The 17,483-nt window shown below is 44.0% G+C and overlaps 1 protein-coding gene across 1 annotated transcript in view; it reads left to right on the forward strand.

The window, feature by feature from the left end:
• The window catches only part of LOC126260729 (JNK-interacting protein 1), a 380,152-nt gene that overhangs the window by 241,820 nt on the left and 120,849 nt on the right, over window positions 1-17,483 (forward strand). The window contains exon 3 of the mRNA XM_049958067.1: window positions 14,405-14,557. Coding sequence (XP_049814024.1) covers window positions 14,405-14,557 — 153 coding nt within the window. The remainder of the gene's footprint in view (window positions 1-14,404; window positions 14,558-17,483) is intronic.

A 17,483-nucleotide genomic window follows, 5' to 3' on the forward strand; every position in this document is an offset into this window, starting at 1 on the left:
TCGGTTTATTCACTGACCTAGAAAATAATGAAGTTTGGATTTAGTATACCTGCCACAGAAAGACTTGATGTTTCGACGGCCGACAGAGTCGCCTTCATCAGGTGCTGCGAGTTTTGCTGTCACGTATACTCGCTGCCTGGACCCCAACCAGACTGCAAACTACTGTTGATCTCACGCTGCTGTTTATAGCAGAGTTCGGTTCCTCACATCCATTACGCCCTTTCATGCTTTTTTGTTTCTCAGAACCTGCACAGCTATTCCGAAAATTGCAAATTTTGTCAGCATCTCCCAGCTCTGTTGGGATGTTAATGAACTGAGTGCTGGACCTCAAGCACTGCGTAGTTTGTAACCTCTGTCCAGGTTTATTAGGTTTTCAGACATCTTTATTTCGATAGACCCCTTAACCCTTTCAGCCGGCCGGAGAGTGGCCGAGCGGTTCGAGGCGCTACAGTTTGGAACCGCGCGACCGCTACGGTCGCAGGTTCGAATCCTGCCTCGGGCATGGATGTGTGTGGTGTCCTTAGGTTAGTTAGGTTTAAGTAGTTCTAAGTTCTAGGGGACTGATGACCTCAGCAGTTAAGACCAATAGTGCTCAGAGCCATTTTTCTTTAATCTTAACCCTTTCAGACCCACTGACTACAATTGTGTACATTAACTGTTACTGTGTCCTTAGCGACAGCAGAAATATTCTTTCTCTAGGGAAACCTGATTTACACATATTGAATGTTCAATCTTTTCATCATGCACAAGTGCCTCCATCCGTCGGGCATCACTACATAACTATCGGCATGTGAATGTAGCAATGTACAGCAGCTTATGACTCCCACTATACAAGTAAATTCCGTTGCGTAATTGAATGTTATTACTGTTCTTTTGCACGGTAATTATTGAATGATCATTCTGTTTATTGTAGCAGTGAATATTACAACAGTAATTACTTTGTCCATAAAATGAAGCGTTGTGTACAAAATATATTTTAACAATGGGTACATATATTTGTATTAATCTTGCTTCTGCAATGATTTAAAAAAAAACACCTAAGAGGATTAGAGCAAAAACAAAAATTATCCTTTCTCTTTCTGAAAGGGTTAATTACGCTGCCCCAGAAAAGTGGTATTTGCGCATCTGTATTGGTCTCCTTGTGCTTCGTTTCATGATTATGTTCAAGGCAATGCTCAATAACAGCTGATCTGCTTGCTTGTTTTAATCGGTTGCGTCGCTGATATGCAAGGAACATCTCGACTGTTCTGACAATGTGCCCCACGTAGGACAGGCCACATTCGCATGGAATGCGGTGCTGGCCCGGCTTTCGGAGTTGCTGGTGTGCTAATCTTCATTTTCAGCAACGTTTCTCTTGTATCTTCCATTAGCTGCAGTCTCTAAGTTAATTCAGAAAGAAACCATGGCCCATGTGAGCTGCCAAAGGAAGATGTTTCTCGGTGCTCTTTAGGTTTGTTCAAACGTGTGTGAAATCTTATGGGACTTAACTGCTAAGGTCATCAGTCCCTAAGCTTACACACTACTTCACCAAAATTATCCTAAGTACAAACACACACACCCATGCCCGAGGGAGGACTCGAACCTCCGCCGGGACCAGCGCTCTTTAGGTTTGCTGCAATTGCAGCTGATGAGTACTTTTCGGGGTTTACCTTAATTCTTCATATGCAATATGTTTATTAATTTTAAATTGATCACATACTTGTCACGTGATTTTTGTGTGTGTGTAAAGACAGATTAGCCAATGGCCGTGCTGCTGTGATAACACCTGTTCCGTCAGGTCACCGATGGTAAGCGCTGTTGGGCTGTGTTAGCACTTGGAGGCCGACCATCTGATCTGCCCAGTGCTGTTGGCAAGCGGGTAGCACTAAGTCCTTGTGAGACAAATTGACAAGTAGCGGCTCCGGTCTCCGATCTCTGACACCGGCAGGGAGAGCGGTGTGCTGACCACACGTCCCTCCATCTCCGCATCCAGTGACGCCTAAAAGCTGAGGATTACACGGCAGTCGACCACTACCGTTAGGATCTTCCGAGACCTGTTAGGACGGGGAGTGAGAGAGGAAAGACAGATTGCATTATACGCAAAGACAGATTGCATTATACGCAATATACGAGTGCAGTGAAACATTGTGGGTCCTTCCCTTTTCAGAAATTCTAGCTTCCTTACCACAATCAGACTTCTGACATTCCACGCTCCGACTCATAGTGATATACCCCTTGATTGTTCCATCCCGGAGATACGGTTAGGGGACTAACACGGAATCTTTTGCTAATGGAGAGATCTTCATGACTTTTTTTTCATTTCTGGGCCGCACTTCCAGTGGATTCGCTTATTTGTCTTCAATGCAATGGTTTCCATTGCCTTCTGAACCTGCATTGCGACCTGATGGTTGTCACGTCCAGAGAGAGAGTAAGGAGGACATGTTCTGACTCAAAAGGGCTTACCACGATCGATGTAAACGAAGAATGACTTTCATGTAGGCAGATTGCGGGACTCCACCCTGTAAAGAACCTAGAAGCTAACGAGCGTTTCAGTGACTCGGCGAAACTCATCGAGGAAACTCGGTACCAACTGAAACTCCGAACAACCAAAGTTCAATGGAGTTCTTCTGCCGGCACTACCGAATAGAGTTGCTCTGACTGGAGACCTGTTATTACCGTATGCGGTGTGAAAAACTCTACTAATCAACTGCCTGCGCTCTCGCGGTCCCGGCTCTGTCTTCTCACAAGGGAACCTCCCCATCGCACCCCCCTCAGATTTAGTTATAAGTTGGCAGAGTGGATAGGCCTTGAAAAACTGAACACAGATCAGTCGAGAAAACAGGAAGAAGTTATGTGGAACTATGAAAAAAATTAGCAAAATATACTAACTGAGTAGTCCACGTACAACATATACTACCTCAAGGGCAATGTGCAGCCAGGAGCGCCGTGGTCCTGTGGATAGCGTGAGCAGCTCACGAGTGAGAGGTCCTTGGTTCAATTCTTCCCTCGACTGAAAATTTTAATTTTTTGTTTTCAGACAATTATTATCTGTCCGTCTGTCCGTCCGATGCGATCACTTTTTTGGGAGTGATAATCACATCCACAAGAAAACCTAAATCGGGCAAGGTAGAAGAATCTTTTTATCCATTCGCCAAGTGTACAAGTTAGGTGGGTCGACAACATATTACTGTCATGTGACGCACATGCCGTCAGCAGTATCGTATAGAATACATCAGACGTGTTTTCCTGTGGAGGAATCGGTTGACCTATGACCTTGCGATGAAATGTTTTCAGTTCCCATTGGAGAGGCACGTCCTTTCGTATACTAATCGCACGGTTTTGCGGTGGGGTCGCAAAACACAGACACTAAACTTATTACAGTGAACAGAGACGCCAATGAAAGAACGGACAGATCATAACTTTGCGAAAATAAAGGAAGTAAATTTTTCACTCAGGGGAGGACTTGAACCATGGACCTCCCATTCGGCAGCTTCTCACGCTAACCACAGGACCACGACGCTCCTGACTGCACATGACCCTTGAAGTTGCATATGTTGCACGTGGACTACTCAGTTTCTGTATTTTGCTTATTTTTTCATAGTTCCACACAACTTCTTCCTGTTTTCTCGATTTATCTGTGTTAAGTTTTTCAAGGCCTATCCACTGTTCCAACTTATAGCTAAGTCTGAGGGGGTTGCGATGGGGAGGTTCCCTTGTCAGTACCGCAGACAGCCGCTCAAATATTCCAAGTCCGCAGCTAGGCGACGACCGACACAGAGGTAGCGCCACAGACGATTACCAGACTGTGTTTGTGTCTCGTTTTAGGGCGGGTCCACTGTTTATAGCGTCCCTCAAGTTTCTGGAAGATTCCCTCTGAGGTCCATAGTGAGCCTGTGTGTGAACATTGGCGCATTAGGTCAAATCACGAGGCGCTTACACTGCGGTGACACGCTCAGTATGGAACCCGAGTCACGCGCGCATGCGCGTGCATCGCCTGTGTGCAGTACGGCGCCGTGCCGACACTGCGTGAGAAACGATGGCGCCAACACTTCCTCTGCCTTCCCAAGACAGAACTTATGTACAATGTCAATTTAATGCAATATTTCAACTCTAAAATCACATTCACGACAGGGGGTACAGTGAAACTCTGTTCCACCATCCTCTTCAAGGCTGTTGGCAGAATGAAAGTGACTCCTACTGGAAGTCATTCTTTTATTAACAAAAACTGCGGTAAGACGAACCAAGATGTGACAAGGCCCACAGCAGGTCTGTTACAATTACAATGATGTGTTGCATTAAATGTAGATTTTAGACAGCAACAGGTACCCATTGAAGAAAACTAAGTGGCATCTAAAGGTAAAGGTAAAATCTGTGGTGGAAGCTCGTGACCGGGCTGTCGGCCTGACTACAAGTAGAGTGCAGCATTTCTACTCGCCGCACCACTAGGAGGCAAGGGCGACGATCCCATCGCCCGCCGCCTTTTACCTCCAGGAAAAGTACTCAGTACTCATTTTCGCAGTAGGCTCAGTGGATCCGGGGTCGTCCTGGAGGGAGAAAAAATCTCCACCACACCCACAATTGAACTTCAGACCTCCAGAGGCAGATTCTAGTGCTCTACCTGTTAGCCCACAGTGGCCACCACAACTTAGCTCGACATGTTTAGGTAAACACAAACTTGTAACTCTGTTTTGCTATGGCTATGAAGAAAACCCTTTTAATACGAGGGCAGTTCAATAAGTAATGCAACACCTTTTTTTTCTGAAACAGGGGTTGTTTTATTCAGCATTGAAATACACCAGGTTAGTCCCCAATCTTTTAGCTACACAACACTATTTTTCAACGTAATCTCCATTCAATGCTACGGCCTTACGCCACCTTGAAATGAGGGCCTGTATGCATGCACGGTACCATTCCACTGGTCGATGTCGGAGCCAACGTCGTACTGCATCAATAACTTCTTCATCATCCGCGTAGTACCTCCCACGGATTGCGTCCTTCATTGGGCCAAACATATGGAAATCCGACGGTGCGAGATCGGGGCTGTAGGGTGCATGAGGAAGAACAGTCCACTGAAGTTTTGTGAGCTCCTCTCGGGTGCGAAGACTTGTGTGAGGTCTTGCGTTGTCATGAAGAAGGAGAAGTTCGTTCAGATTTTTGTGCCTGCGAACACGCTGAAGTCGTTTCTTCAATTTCTGAAGAGTAGCACAATACACTTCAGAGTTGATCGTTTGACCATGGGGAAGGACATCGAACAGAATAACCCCTTCAGCGTCCCAGAAGACTGTAACCATGACTTTACCGGCTGAGGGTATGGCTTTAAACTTTTTCTTGGTAGGGGAGTGGGTGTGGCGCCACTCCATTGATTGCCGTTTTGTTTCAGGTTCGAAGTGATGAACCCATGTTTCATCGCCTGTAACAATCTTTGACAAGAAATTGTCACCCTCAGCCACATGATGAGCAAGCAATTCCGCACAGATGGTTCTCCTTTGCTCTTTATGGTGTTCGGTTAGACAATGAGGGACCCAGCGGGAACAAACCTTTGAATATCCCAACTGGTGAACAATTGTGACAGCACTACCAACAGAGATGTCAAGTTGAGCACTGAGTTGTTTGATGGTGATCCGTCGATCATCTCGAACGAGTGTGTTCGCACGCTCCGCCATTGCAGGAGTCACAGCTGTGTACGGCCGGCCCGCACGCGGGAGATCAGACAGTCTTGCTTGACCTTGCGGCGATGATGACACACGCTTCGCCCAACGACTCACCGTGCTTTTGTCCACTGCCAGATCACCGTAGACATTCTGCAAGCGCCTATGAATATCTGAGATGCCCTGGTTTTCCTCCAAAAGAAACTCGATCACTGCCCATTGTTTGCAACGCACATCCGTTACAGACGCCATTTTAACAGCTCCGTACAGCGCTGCCACCTGTCGGAAGTCAATGAAACTATACGAGACGAAGCGGGAATGTTTGAAAATATTCCACAAGAAATTTCCGGTTTTTTCAACCAAAATTGGCCGATAAAAAAAAATGTGTTGCATTACTTATTGAACTGCCCTCGTAATATGCAACGACATACCTAAATTAAATGCTAAGTGATCATTCGAGAAATGTTACACATTATCTACTTTGTATGTGTAGTTAAACAGCGTGAATGAGCGAATGAATTTAATAGGTATAACTTGAAGCTTTATCCTTTATTTCAGCCCATAAAGAAACGCCGTAGAGAAATATTGAAAGATGTGCTTGAAACGTTGTTCCTATGAATGGCCTACAAGTGACACTGAGTCGAGCATTGTTAGATGTAAGAACAGAAGACCTGTATGTTTGTTATCAAACTTCCGAGATCCGGAATTAACAACAGTGGTACTGCGGAAATAAAAGGATTGAAAGCTGCCTAACCCTCGGTGGTGCGACTGCAATGGAGATATGTGGATAAGTACCGGGTGATCAAAAAGTCAGTATAAATTTGAAAACTTAATAAACCACGCAATAATGTAGATAGAGAGGTGAAAATTTACACACATGCTTGGAATGATATGGGGTTTTATTAGAACCAAAATGCAGGATGACGCTCCACCCCATATTGGTAGATGCGTGAAAGATCTCTTACGCGCGTCGTTTGGTGATGATCGTGTGCTCAGCCGCCACTTTCGTCATGCTTGGCCTCCCAGGTCCCCAGACCTCAGTCTGTGTGATTATTGGCTTTGGCGTTACCTGAAGTCGCAAGCGTATCGTGATCGACCGCCATCTCTCGGGATGCTGAAAGACAACATCCGACGCCAATGCCTCACCATAACGCCGGACATGCTTTACAGTGCTGTTCACAACATTATTCCTCGACTACAGCTATTGTTGAGGAATGATGGTGGACATATTGAGCATTTCCTGTAAAAAACATCATCTTTGCTTTGTCTTACTTTGTTGTGCTAATTATTGCTATCCTGATCAGATGAAGCGCCATCTGTCAGACATTTGGTAGTTTTTTGGTTCTAATAAAATCCCATGCCATTCCAAGCATGTGTGTCAATTTGTACCTGTCCATCTACATTATTCCGTGATTTATTCAGTTTTCAAATTTATACTGACTTTTTGATCACCCGGTACAATAACAGAAAGTAAAGATATAAAAGTGGCAGGAATAGTTGCTAATGACAGGCTCACATCTTCCGGTTGCAAGCGTTGCGAGGGCTTTCGTACTTCACGAGAAGCTTAAGTTAGAAAAATGTCAATGAAGAATATCCGGGGATGGTGGGCTGGAGAGTGGGGGGGAGGGCGGGGGGACTTTCCAGAACTCGTATGAGCAGTGTATTGGTTGCTTGAAAAGAAAAAAAAAGCAAAGCCACTGAGTGAGCCAGTACAGATAACCTTAAGGAATGCTTGTGTTCTTAAAAGTGTGTGAGCCGATAGCTTTTTCCATTTCAACAACGATCCAGACGGAACTGTGCAGATCGGAACACAGAGAAAAGGCAGATAATAAAGCACGACTGGAAGACAGACAATTAACTAAATAAAATCTACCCTACCATAAACGGGACCCGACATACCACAGAATACCGCAGCCAACACCCATCCAGACGACATGGAAGCTGCTGTGGACTCACTGGAATTACATGGACTGCTTACAGATTTGGACTGACTCTCGCGAGTTCACATCCAAATAACTAACAGTCCGAAACTCAAAAAGACATGGACACTAGAAAGACCACAGACCCATAGTGACAGTCATCGGAAGGTAATAACAACTAATGCTTCTCTATGCTCTTTAAAGGACCGAACGAAGTAATAGCAGTGAAACTTCCTGGCAAATGAAAACTGTGTGCCAAACTGGGATTTGATAACGGATTGTTGCCTTTTTCGCGAAAAGCTCTTACAGACTAATCGATCCTTCCTCACAGCTTCACTTCCGCTAATGCCTTTGCGTTCCAGTCTCGCCTAGCGCCGGCCGCGGTGACCGAGCGGTTCTAGGCACTTCAGTCCGGAACCACGCGATTGCTACTGTCGCAGGTTCGAATTGGGCATGGATGTGTGTGATGTCCTTAGGTTAGTTAGGTTTAAGTAGTTCTAATTTCTAGGGGACGAATGACCTCAGATGTTAAGTCACATAGTGCTCAGAGTCATTTGAACCATGTCGTCCAGCACACAGTTTTAATCTTCTAGTTTGACAAGGATGGGACTTGTAGTCGGCCTTGGCCTTAGGGCAAGTACTTTACGGAAATCGTGGAAAAGCTAAAGTAATGTAGCACGATGTAGATTACAGCCTGCACTCTCCCGAATAAAAGGTCAGTGTGTTAAAAACAGCCCAGTAACTACAGTTTATCGCTAGCAACCAATAAAACTTGTTTCTGGATAGGATCTGCTCTGAGCAAACATGAGTACGCCCGCCAAGTTAGCCGTGCGGTCTAACTAACTGCTTTCCGGGCGGGAAGGCGTGCCGGTCCCCGGCACGAATCCGCCTGGTGGATTAGTGTCGGGGTCCGGTGTACCGGCCAGTCTGTGGATGGTTTTTAAGGCGGTTTTCCATCTGCCTCGGCGAATTCGAGCTGGTTCCCCTTATTCCGCCTGAGTTACACTGTTGTTGTTGTTGTGGTCTTCAGTCCTGAGACTGGTTTGATGCAGCTCTCCATGCTACCCTATCCTGTGCAAGTTTCTTCATCTCCCAGTACCTACTGCAAACTACATCCTTCTGAATCTGCTTAGTGTATTCATCTCTTGGTCTCCCTCTACGATTTTTACTCTCCACGCTGCCCTCCAATGCCAAATTTGTGATCCCTTGATGCCTCAGAAAATGTCCTACCAACCGGTCCCTTCTTCTCGTCAAGGTGTGCCACAAACTCCTCTTCTCCCCAATTCTATTCAATACCTCCTCATTAGTTATGTGATCTACCCATCTAATCTTCAGCATTCTTCTGTAGCACCACATTTCGAAAGCTTCTGTTCTCTTCCTGTCCAAACTATTTATTGTCCATGTTTCACTTCCATACATGGCTACACTCCATACAAATACTTTCAGAAACGACTTCCTGACACTTAAATCTATACTCGATGTTAACAAATTTCTCTTCTTCAGAAACGCTTTCCTTGCCATTGCCAGTCTACATTTTATATCTTCTCTACTTCGGCCATCATCAGTTATTTTGCTCCCCAGATAGCAAAACTCCTTTACTACTTTAAGTGTCTCATTTCCTAATCTAATTCCCTTAGCATCACCCGACTTAATTCGACTACATTCCATTATCCTCGTTCTGCTTTTGTTAATGTTCATCTTATATCCTCCTTTCAAGACACCATCCATTCCATTGAACTGCTCTTCCAAGTCCTTTGCTGTCTCTGACAGAATTACAATGTCATCGGCGAACCTCAAAGTTTTTATTTCTTCTCCATGGATTTTAATACCTACTCCGAATTTTTCTTTTGTTTCCTTTACTGCTTGCTCAATATACAGATTGAATAACAATGGGGAGAGGCTACAACCCTGTCTCACTCCCTTCCCAACCACTGCTTCCCTTTCATGCCCCTCGACTCTTATAACTGCCATCTGGTTTCTGTACAAATTGTAAATAGCCTTTCGCTCCCTGTATTTTACCCCTGCCACCTTTAGAATTTGAAAGAGAGAATTCCAGTCAACATTGTCAAAAGCTTTCTCTAAGTCTACAAATGCTAGAAACGTAGGTTTGCCTATCCTTAATCTTTCTTCTAAGATACGTCGTAAGGTCAGTATTGCCTCACGTGTTCCAATATTTCTACGGAATCCAAACTGATCTTCCCCGAGGTCGGCTTCTACCAGTTTTTCCATTCATCTGTAAAGAATTCGCGTTAGTATTTTGCATCCGTGACTTATTAAACTGGTTGTTCGGTAATTTTCACATCTGTCAACACCTGCTTTCTTTGAGATTGGAATTATTATATTCTTCTTGAAGTCTGAAGGTACTTCGCCTATCTGATACATCTTGCTCATAAGATGGTAGAGTTTTGTCAGGACTGGCTCGCCCAAGGCTGTCAGTAGTTCTAATGGAATGTTGTCTACTCCTGGGGCCTTGTTTAGACTCAGGTCTTTCAGTGCTCTGTCAAACTCTTCACGCAATATCGTATCTCCCATTTCATCTTCATCTACATTCTCTTCCATTTCTATAATATTGTCCTCAAGTACATCGCCCTTGTATAGACCCTCTATATACTCCTTCCACCTTTCTGCTTTCCCTTCTTTGTTTAGGACTGGGTTTCCATCTAAGCTCTTGATATTCATACAAGTGGTTCTCTTTTCCCCAAAGGTCTCTTTAATTTTCCTGTAGGCAGTATCTATTCTACCCCTAGTGAGATAAGCCTCTACATCCTTACATTTGTCCTCTAACGATCCCTGCTTAGCCATTTTGCACTTCCTGTCGATCTCATTTTTGAGACGTTTGTATTCCTTTTTGCCTGCTTCACTTACTGCATTTTTGTATTTTCTCCTTTCATCAATTAAATTCAGTATCTCTTCTGTTACCCAAGGATTTCTACTAGCCCTCGTCTTTTTACCTACTTGATCCTCTGCTGCCTTCACTATTTCATTCCTTAGAGCTACCCATTCTTCTTCTACTGTATTTCTTTCCCCCATCCCTGTCAATTGTTCCCTTATGCTCTCCCTGAAACTCTCTACAACCTCTGGTTCTTTCAGTTTATCCAGGTCCCATCTCATTAAATTCCCACCTTTTTGCAGTTTCTTCAGTTTTAATCTACAGTTCATAACCAATAGATTGTGGTCAGAGTCCACATCTGCCCCTGGAAATGTCTTACAATTTAAAACCTGGTTCCTAAATCTCTGTCTTACCATTATATAATCTATCTGATACCTTTTAGTATCTCCAGGGTTCTCCCATGTATATAACCTTCTGTTATGATTCTTGAACCAAGTGTTTGCTATGATACTAACAGACGGCTTCCTCTTTCATTTCTTACCCCCAATCCATATTCACCTACTATGTTTCCTTCTCTCCCTTTTCCTACACTCGAATTCCAGTCACCCATGACCATTAAATTTTCGTCTCCCTTCACTATCTGAATAATTTCTTTTATCTCATCACACATTTCATCAATTTCTTCATCATCTGCAGAGCTAGTTGGCATATAAACTTGTACTACTGTAGTAGGCATGGACTTCGTGTCTGTCTTGGCCACAATAATGCGTTCACTATTCTGTTTGTAGTAGCTTACCCGCACTCCTATTTTTTTTATTCATTATTAAACCTACTCCTGCATTACCCCTATTTGATTTTGTATTTATAACCCTGTATTCACCTGACCAAAAGTCTTGTTCCTCCTGCCACCGAACTTCACTAATTCCCACTATATCTAATTTTAACCTATCCATTTCCCTTTTTAAATTTTCTAACCTACCTGCTCGATTAAGGGATCTGACATTCCACGCTCCGATCCGTAGAACGCCAGTTTTCTTTCTCCTGATAACGACGTCCCCTTGAGTAGTCCCCGCCCGGAGATCCGAATGGGGAACTATTTTACCTCCGGAATATTTTACCCAAGAGGAAGCCATCATCATTTAACCATACAGTAAAGCTGCATGCCCTCAGGAAAAATTACGGCTGTAGTTTCCCCTTGCTTTCAGCCGTTCGCAGTACCAGCACAGCAAGGCCGATTTGGTTATTGTTACAAGGCCAGATCAGTCAATCATCCAGACTGTTGCCCTTGCAACTACCGAAAAGGCTGCTGCCCCTCTTCAGGAACCACACGTTTGTCTGGCCTCTCAACAGATACCCCTCCGTTGTGGTTGCACCTACGGTACGGCCATCTGTATCGCTGAGGCACGGAAGCCTCCCCAGCAGCGGCAAGGTCCATGGATCATGGGGGGAGTCAGTTACACTATATCAGCCATTACTGGGCAGACACTGTCTCCACGTACGCGTATACCATAGTTACTCTACCACGCAAACATTGGGGTTACACTCGGCTGGTGTGAGACGTTCCCGGGGGGTCAACAGGGGGTGGAACCGGACAGTAACCCTGGATTCAGTGTGAACGGCGTGGGGTGAGTGGACTGCTGTAGCATGTTGAAGGGTTGTGAACCACTGAGGGCTAAGTGGGGACGAAGCCTCTCCATTGTTTCTAGGTCCTCAGTTCAATACAATACAATAGAATACGAAGATGGCCGGCCGTTGTGGCCGAGCGGTTCTAGGCGCCTCAGTCTAGAACTGCGTGACTGCTACGGTCGCAGTTTCGAATCCTGCCTCGGGCATGGATGTGTGTGATGTCCTTGGGTTAGTTAGGCTTAAGTAGTTCTAATTTCTAAGGGACTGATGACATCAGCAGTTAAGTCCCATAGTGCTCAGAGCCATTTGAACCATTTGAACAGAGTGAGCTTCAACCTCAAAATGAATATTTCAACGTCGTACCAGGCATTTCGGAAAATAAAGTAAGAAACCCACTGATGATGCTGTAACTTCAGCGCAACATGTCTGTATGAAAAGAAGAAAAAAACTTTGAATGCTCAAGATGGACCCTATCCAAAAACAAATTTATTTTAAATCAGACACGTACACAAGAGTGAGCTTCAACCTCAAGATGAATAATATTTTATTTCATAGTCTTGCAAAGGCGTCATTTAATAATGTAAAGTTTTCATTCATTTGTCAACTCCGATCACCGCGTATTGTGAATTGTGGTTTATTATTCTCATAACGTACGTAATCTAAATCATTTGATTCAGGTACAGGAGACACGTCAAAATTTTGGTAAAGTTTTACCATATACATACAACACCTGATTTTAACAAATGGTATCATAATGATAATATATTTTTGTTACACATACAATAAAAGACTAACAATTAATTACCCCTTGCTCAAATTATCATGTCATACTCTATGAATTCTTCTACTGAATAGTAGCATTTCTCTCACAGAATCTGCTGTAGCCTTATTTTTAGACTCTCTGGCTTCATATTAAACATATTTTTGCCCATTAGCTTGTTATATATTGTCATCCCCATATACTGTGGAGTTCGTGCATATAATTTCAAATGGTGTGTGGGTAACATAAAATTATTTTTATTTCTTGTGTTGTATGTGTGGTAAAAATGATTTTCCTCAAATAATTTTTGTCTGCTGTGTACAAAGATTATAATTTCATAAATGTATATGGAGGGAACTGTTAGGATTTGCAGGATCCAAAATAATGGGCGACAAGATTCTGTTTGTTGTGCACTATACATGTATCTTATAATTTTCTTTTGCAGTTTCAGTATTTGAGATACTTTACTTGAATTTCCCCAGAAAATGATACCATACCTAATGACAGATTCAAAATAACTATGATATGCTATTTTTCGTGTACTCATGTCAGTAGAGTTTGCTAGTATTTGCATTGCAAATGCAAAGATGCTTAGTTTATTTGATAGGAACTCAATATGTGTACTCCAGTTTAAGTTGTTGTCCACATTTAGTCCTAGGAATTTGACTGTGTTAACTTCTTCCATAGGATGATTGTGATGATGTATTTTAAGATCCACACATTTCAAATGTTTGGTTTTGAAATGTACCAAATTGGCTTTTGCAATGTTCAGTTTCAAGCCATTTAACTGGAACCAGTTTCAGAGAGTACCCATTGTGCTCACAATGGAGCTCTGAATTTTTTTCTGCATCAGCTTCAATTAAAACAGAAGTATCATCCACAAACAGAAGTGACGGGGAATTTATATTTATGGGCAAGTCATTTACATAGAATAGGAACAGAATTGGCCCCAAAATGGAGCCTTGAGGCACACCTTGTGATACTGTACTCCATTTAGAATAATAATTCACTGCATTTGATGTGACACTTACCCTTTGCTTTCTGTTGTGCATGTATGATGTGAGCCATTTCAGAGCTTTGTCCTTAATCCCATATTTGTTTAATTTGTAGATAAGCAAGTCATGGTTCACCGAGTCAAATGCTTTTGAAAGATCACAGAACATACGTGCGACTTTACTCCTCTGATCCAATGATTTGCATATATTCTCAATAAAGTTATTTACTGCATCCAGTGTGTTTTTTCCTTGATGGAATCCAAATTGGTTACTTACAATAATATCATTTTTTACGATAAAATTTTTGATCTAATTTGCAGCTACTTTCTCTAACACTTTTGACAGGATTGGGTGAATAGAAATAGGGCGATAGTTTCCCATACCTTCCCTCGACCCTTTCTTGAACAGAGGTCTCACTTCGTTGTATTTTAACACATCAGGAAAGCACCCCTGTTCAAAAGATTGGTTGATTATTTTAGCTAGTGGGGGTGCTATTATGTCATATACTGCTTTAAACACTTTACTTGGTGTCCCGTCCCACCCAGCAGAAGTGCGCAGAAGAGTTATATGTGTGTACGAAACATAGCAGGGACATAAAGTTACCTCAGTTTGCTCGTTCTCTACACTGGTGTTTTTGTTTCCTGCAGCTGCCGTGATGGCGATGGTGCAGCCGTCGCTGGCGGACGAGCTGGGGGAGGCCATGGAAAGGCGGGACTCCGTGGCGCCGGAGTCGCTGCAGTTCGCCATCGGCGGGCGCACGCGGCCACTCATGGTGCTCAAGTGCCACAGCTACCTGCGGGGTGAGTCTCCACTGAACCAAGGGAGTCACGCCTCCTGCTCTCACTTCGTGCAGTGTCTCAACAGCAGAGGACATCACTGTGCATACAATGCCTGCAAAAGAGGTGAAGCGCCCAGAAGACATGGTCAGATGTCAGTGTAAAGGCGCGTTTACACCGAGTTCGCAACATTGTTCGCAATATTGTTCGTGGCTAGTTATGGACTACTGATGTTCACAACATGTTCGCAACACAAAATCAATGTTCCACGGCTGCGTCGGTAGAGATCAAAGAAATATTGTTCGTGGCCTGCTACCACTGAATTCCGTTACGCAGCGCTAGTGTTCGTTTGCTCTGAGTGAGTGTTCTGGTGTTTGCTTTGCTGGAGTGTAGTGGTGCGTTTATTTTATGTCCCTAAATTTTTATTTGAAATGGAGTGGTGACGAGACAAAATTTTCCAATTGATATCGCTCTATGAGGCAGAGGAGTCCCTGTGGAATGTACGTTGCGCAGGTTACAAAAATACTAAAATCAAACGTGATTCATTACAAAAAGTTGCTGCGGCGCTTGGCACCAGCAGCAGTGACGTGGACAAAAAAAAATATATCTCTCTTGTCTCAGTACCGACGAGAGAAAAGAAAAGTAGAGGAAAGTAAAAAATCTGGATTTAGTACTGACAGACTTTACGAAACGAAGTGGTTTGGATTTAAATATCTACGTTTCCTGGATGATATGGAACTATTTGAGGTATGGCTGGCTTTGATAGGAGTCTCCTGATGCCAGAAAACGAAGAGTAACAGCAAGTCTTTGGTTCACAGGGATTGCTTTTCTGAAATTTATGTCTTTATTTTAAACAACTGGTCCTATAATATTCAACAACATTTCAAAATCTGACGGCGACATCCTAGTGAAGTCCATCTTCCAAATTCAGCTCACAAAGCACGTCATTCCCAACACGTCTTCTATAGTATGTTTTGGTCCACCAACGACAACTACGTAGTTTTCTTCGTCTGTTCATTTCGTTAAGTATTATTAATGCAGCACCAAATGTCATTAATTCTTTCTCTTCAGTTGACATAGCGTATCTCTTGGTGTGAATACACCAAGTAACCTATCAGTTCACCGCAGCAGACTATGCGAGTATGTAGAAATGTTGGTCACTAGTGTAAACTGGAATGCGAACAACAAACAATGTTGCCAACATGTTGAGCGAACAAGTTGCACACAATGTTCCCAACAAAAACATGTTCTTAGGTCAATGTAAACGCGCCTTAACACATCATTGGGTGTAAACGATTGGACTTACAATACTCTCTGACAGTTAGAACAGCCGGCAGCCAACATCAGCGTTTCTCATGTTTAATGTTATTACCACGCCTGGTAGGTTACATAAGGGACGTGAACAGCCTCAGAATTTGAGTAATCGCTGTGGAGGACACGGAGATCCCACATACTCGTCTGAGAAAGTGTGACAGAGTGAGAAAGAGGCCTCATTGTAGATCTCCATTTGGCTGGCAGGTCGATTCGTGCAGCATCCAGATTTATGGTGCATTTGGATGTGACAGTGGACCAATGTTGGACTGTACAGAAATGTGAGGGCAGGCGTAGCCATCATCGAGGTTCTGGTCGACCACATCTGACAATCACAATGGAAGATCGCTGCCTCGTGCACACAGCGCCTTGTAACCCCTTCGGATCGTGGGGTCTCCCAAATCAATTCCCAGCTGGGTTCAGGATTTTCTCTGCCTGGGGACTGGGTGTTCGTGTTGTCCTCATCATTTCATCATCATGGTCGTCCTTGTTATTCATGACAGTCACTATACTGGACTGTGTAAAAAAATTGGACTGTGTAAAAATTGGAACTTTGTACGGGTGCTGAGGACCGTGCATTTGAGCACCCCACAAACTGAACATCATCATCATCATAACCTCTTCACAGAAGCGCCTGCCATATGGAAACAATTAATGGCCTGTGATTCTTGAAGCTTTCCCAACAAACTGAATGTTTGATGAGGTTCCGGGATTGCAACTGGATCATGTTGACTTCTTGCCACGATATTTCGGCTGGCAATCGTCCAGCCATCTTCAAGTGAGTGTCAATCACTGGAGACTGCAAGTTTTTTTTTTATTGGATTTTAATCCCCCCCCCCCCCCCCCCAGAGGGGACTTGGGCGGCTGGCAGCAGCGTAGTATACTGCTTTACAGCCTACAGAAAAGTTAAAAAACATAATGAGAACAGAAACAAACAAGAAAAACCGGCGATAGAACGGTGACATTGTGAAAAACTGTAAAATGGCGGTAAGTTGTGGAATTTAGAATATAAAAACGCTGCGGTGATGATGCGGATGAAGAAGTAGACAGTCACAATTCGAAAACCTGGTGACAGTCTGGTTTCTGTTCGCACGAAATGAAAAAAAAAACACAACTAGTGACACTATGGTGGCTGTTCACAACACTGACAGGGGACGCACAACACTGAACACTCACTTATAACAGCACTATACAGTTGACACGGCGGCAGATTGGGGGGGGGGAGGGGGGGGGAGGGAAGGACCCGGACCTATGACAGGGAAAAGGGGGGAGGAGAGGAAAAGAAAAAGGGGGCAGCCGATGGAGGGATGGGACATAGAAAAGGGGGGGGGGGGCTGAGAAGATGCGAGAAGGAGTGGGAAAGGCAGTGAAGGGGAGAGCAGAAAGGACTCAGGGGAGAGAAGGGAGGCAGAGAGAGGATAGGCGGCGAAAAAAACAGGATGGAATGGGGGGGGGGGAAGAGGGAGTCCATGGAAAGGACAAAGGAAAGGATGGGGAGGTGAGGATCAGAGTTGATAGGAGGGATAAATGGAGGGAGAGAGGGCATAATCCTGGAGGGGGAGTTGATGGAAGGAGATGAAGGGTGTAGAGATGGAGGGTAGGGGGGACACAACAGTGAAGGTGCGGCAGAGGGCGGGGG

This window comes from Schistocerca nitens, chromosome 5 (genome assembly GCF_023898315.1).
Source record: "Schistocerca nitens isolate TAMUIC-IGC-003100 chromosome 5, iqSchNite1.1, whole genome shotgun sequence".
NCBI lineage: Eukaryota > Metazoa > Arthropoda > Insecta > Orthoptera > Acrididae > Schistocerca > Schistocerca nitens.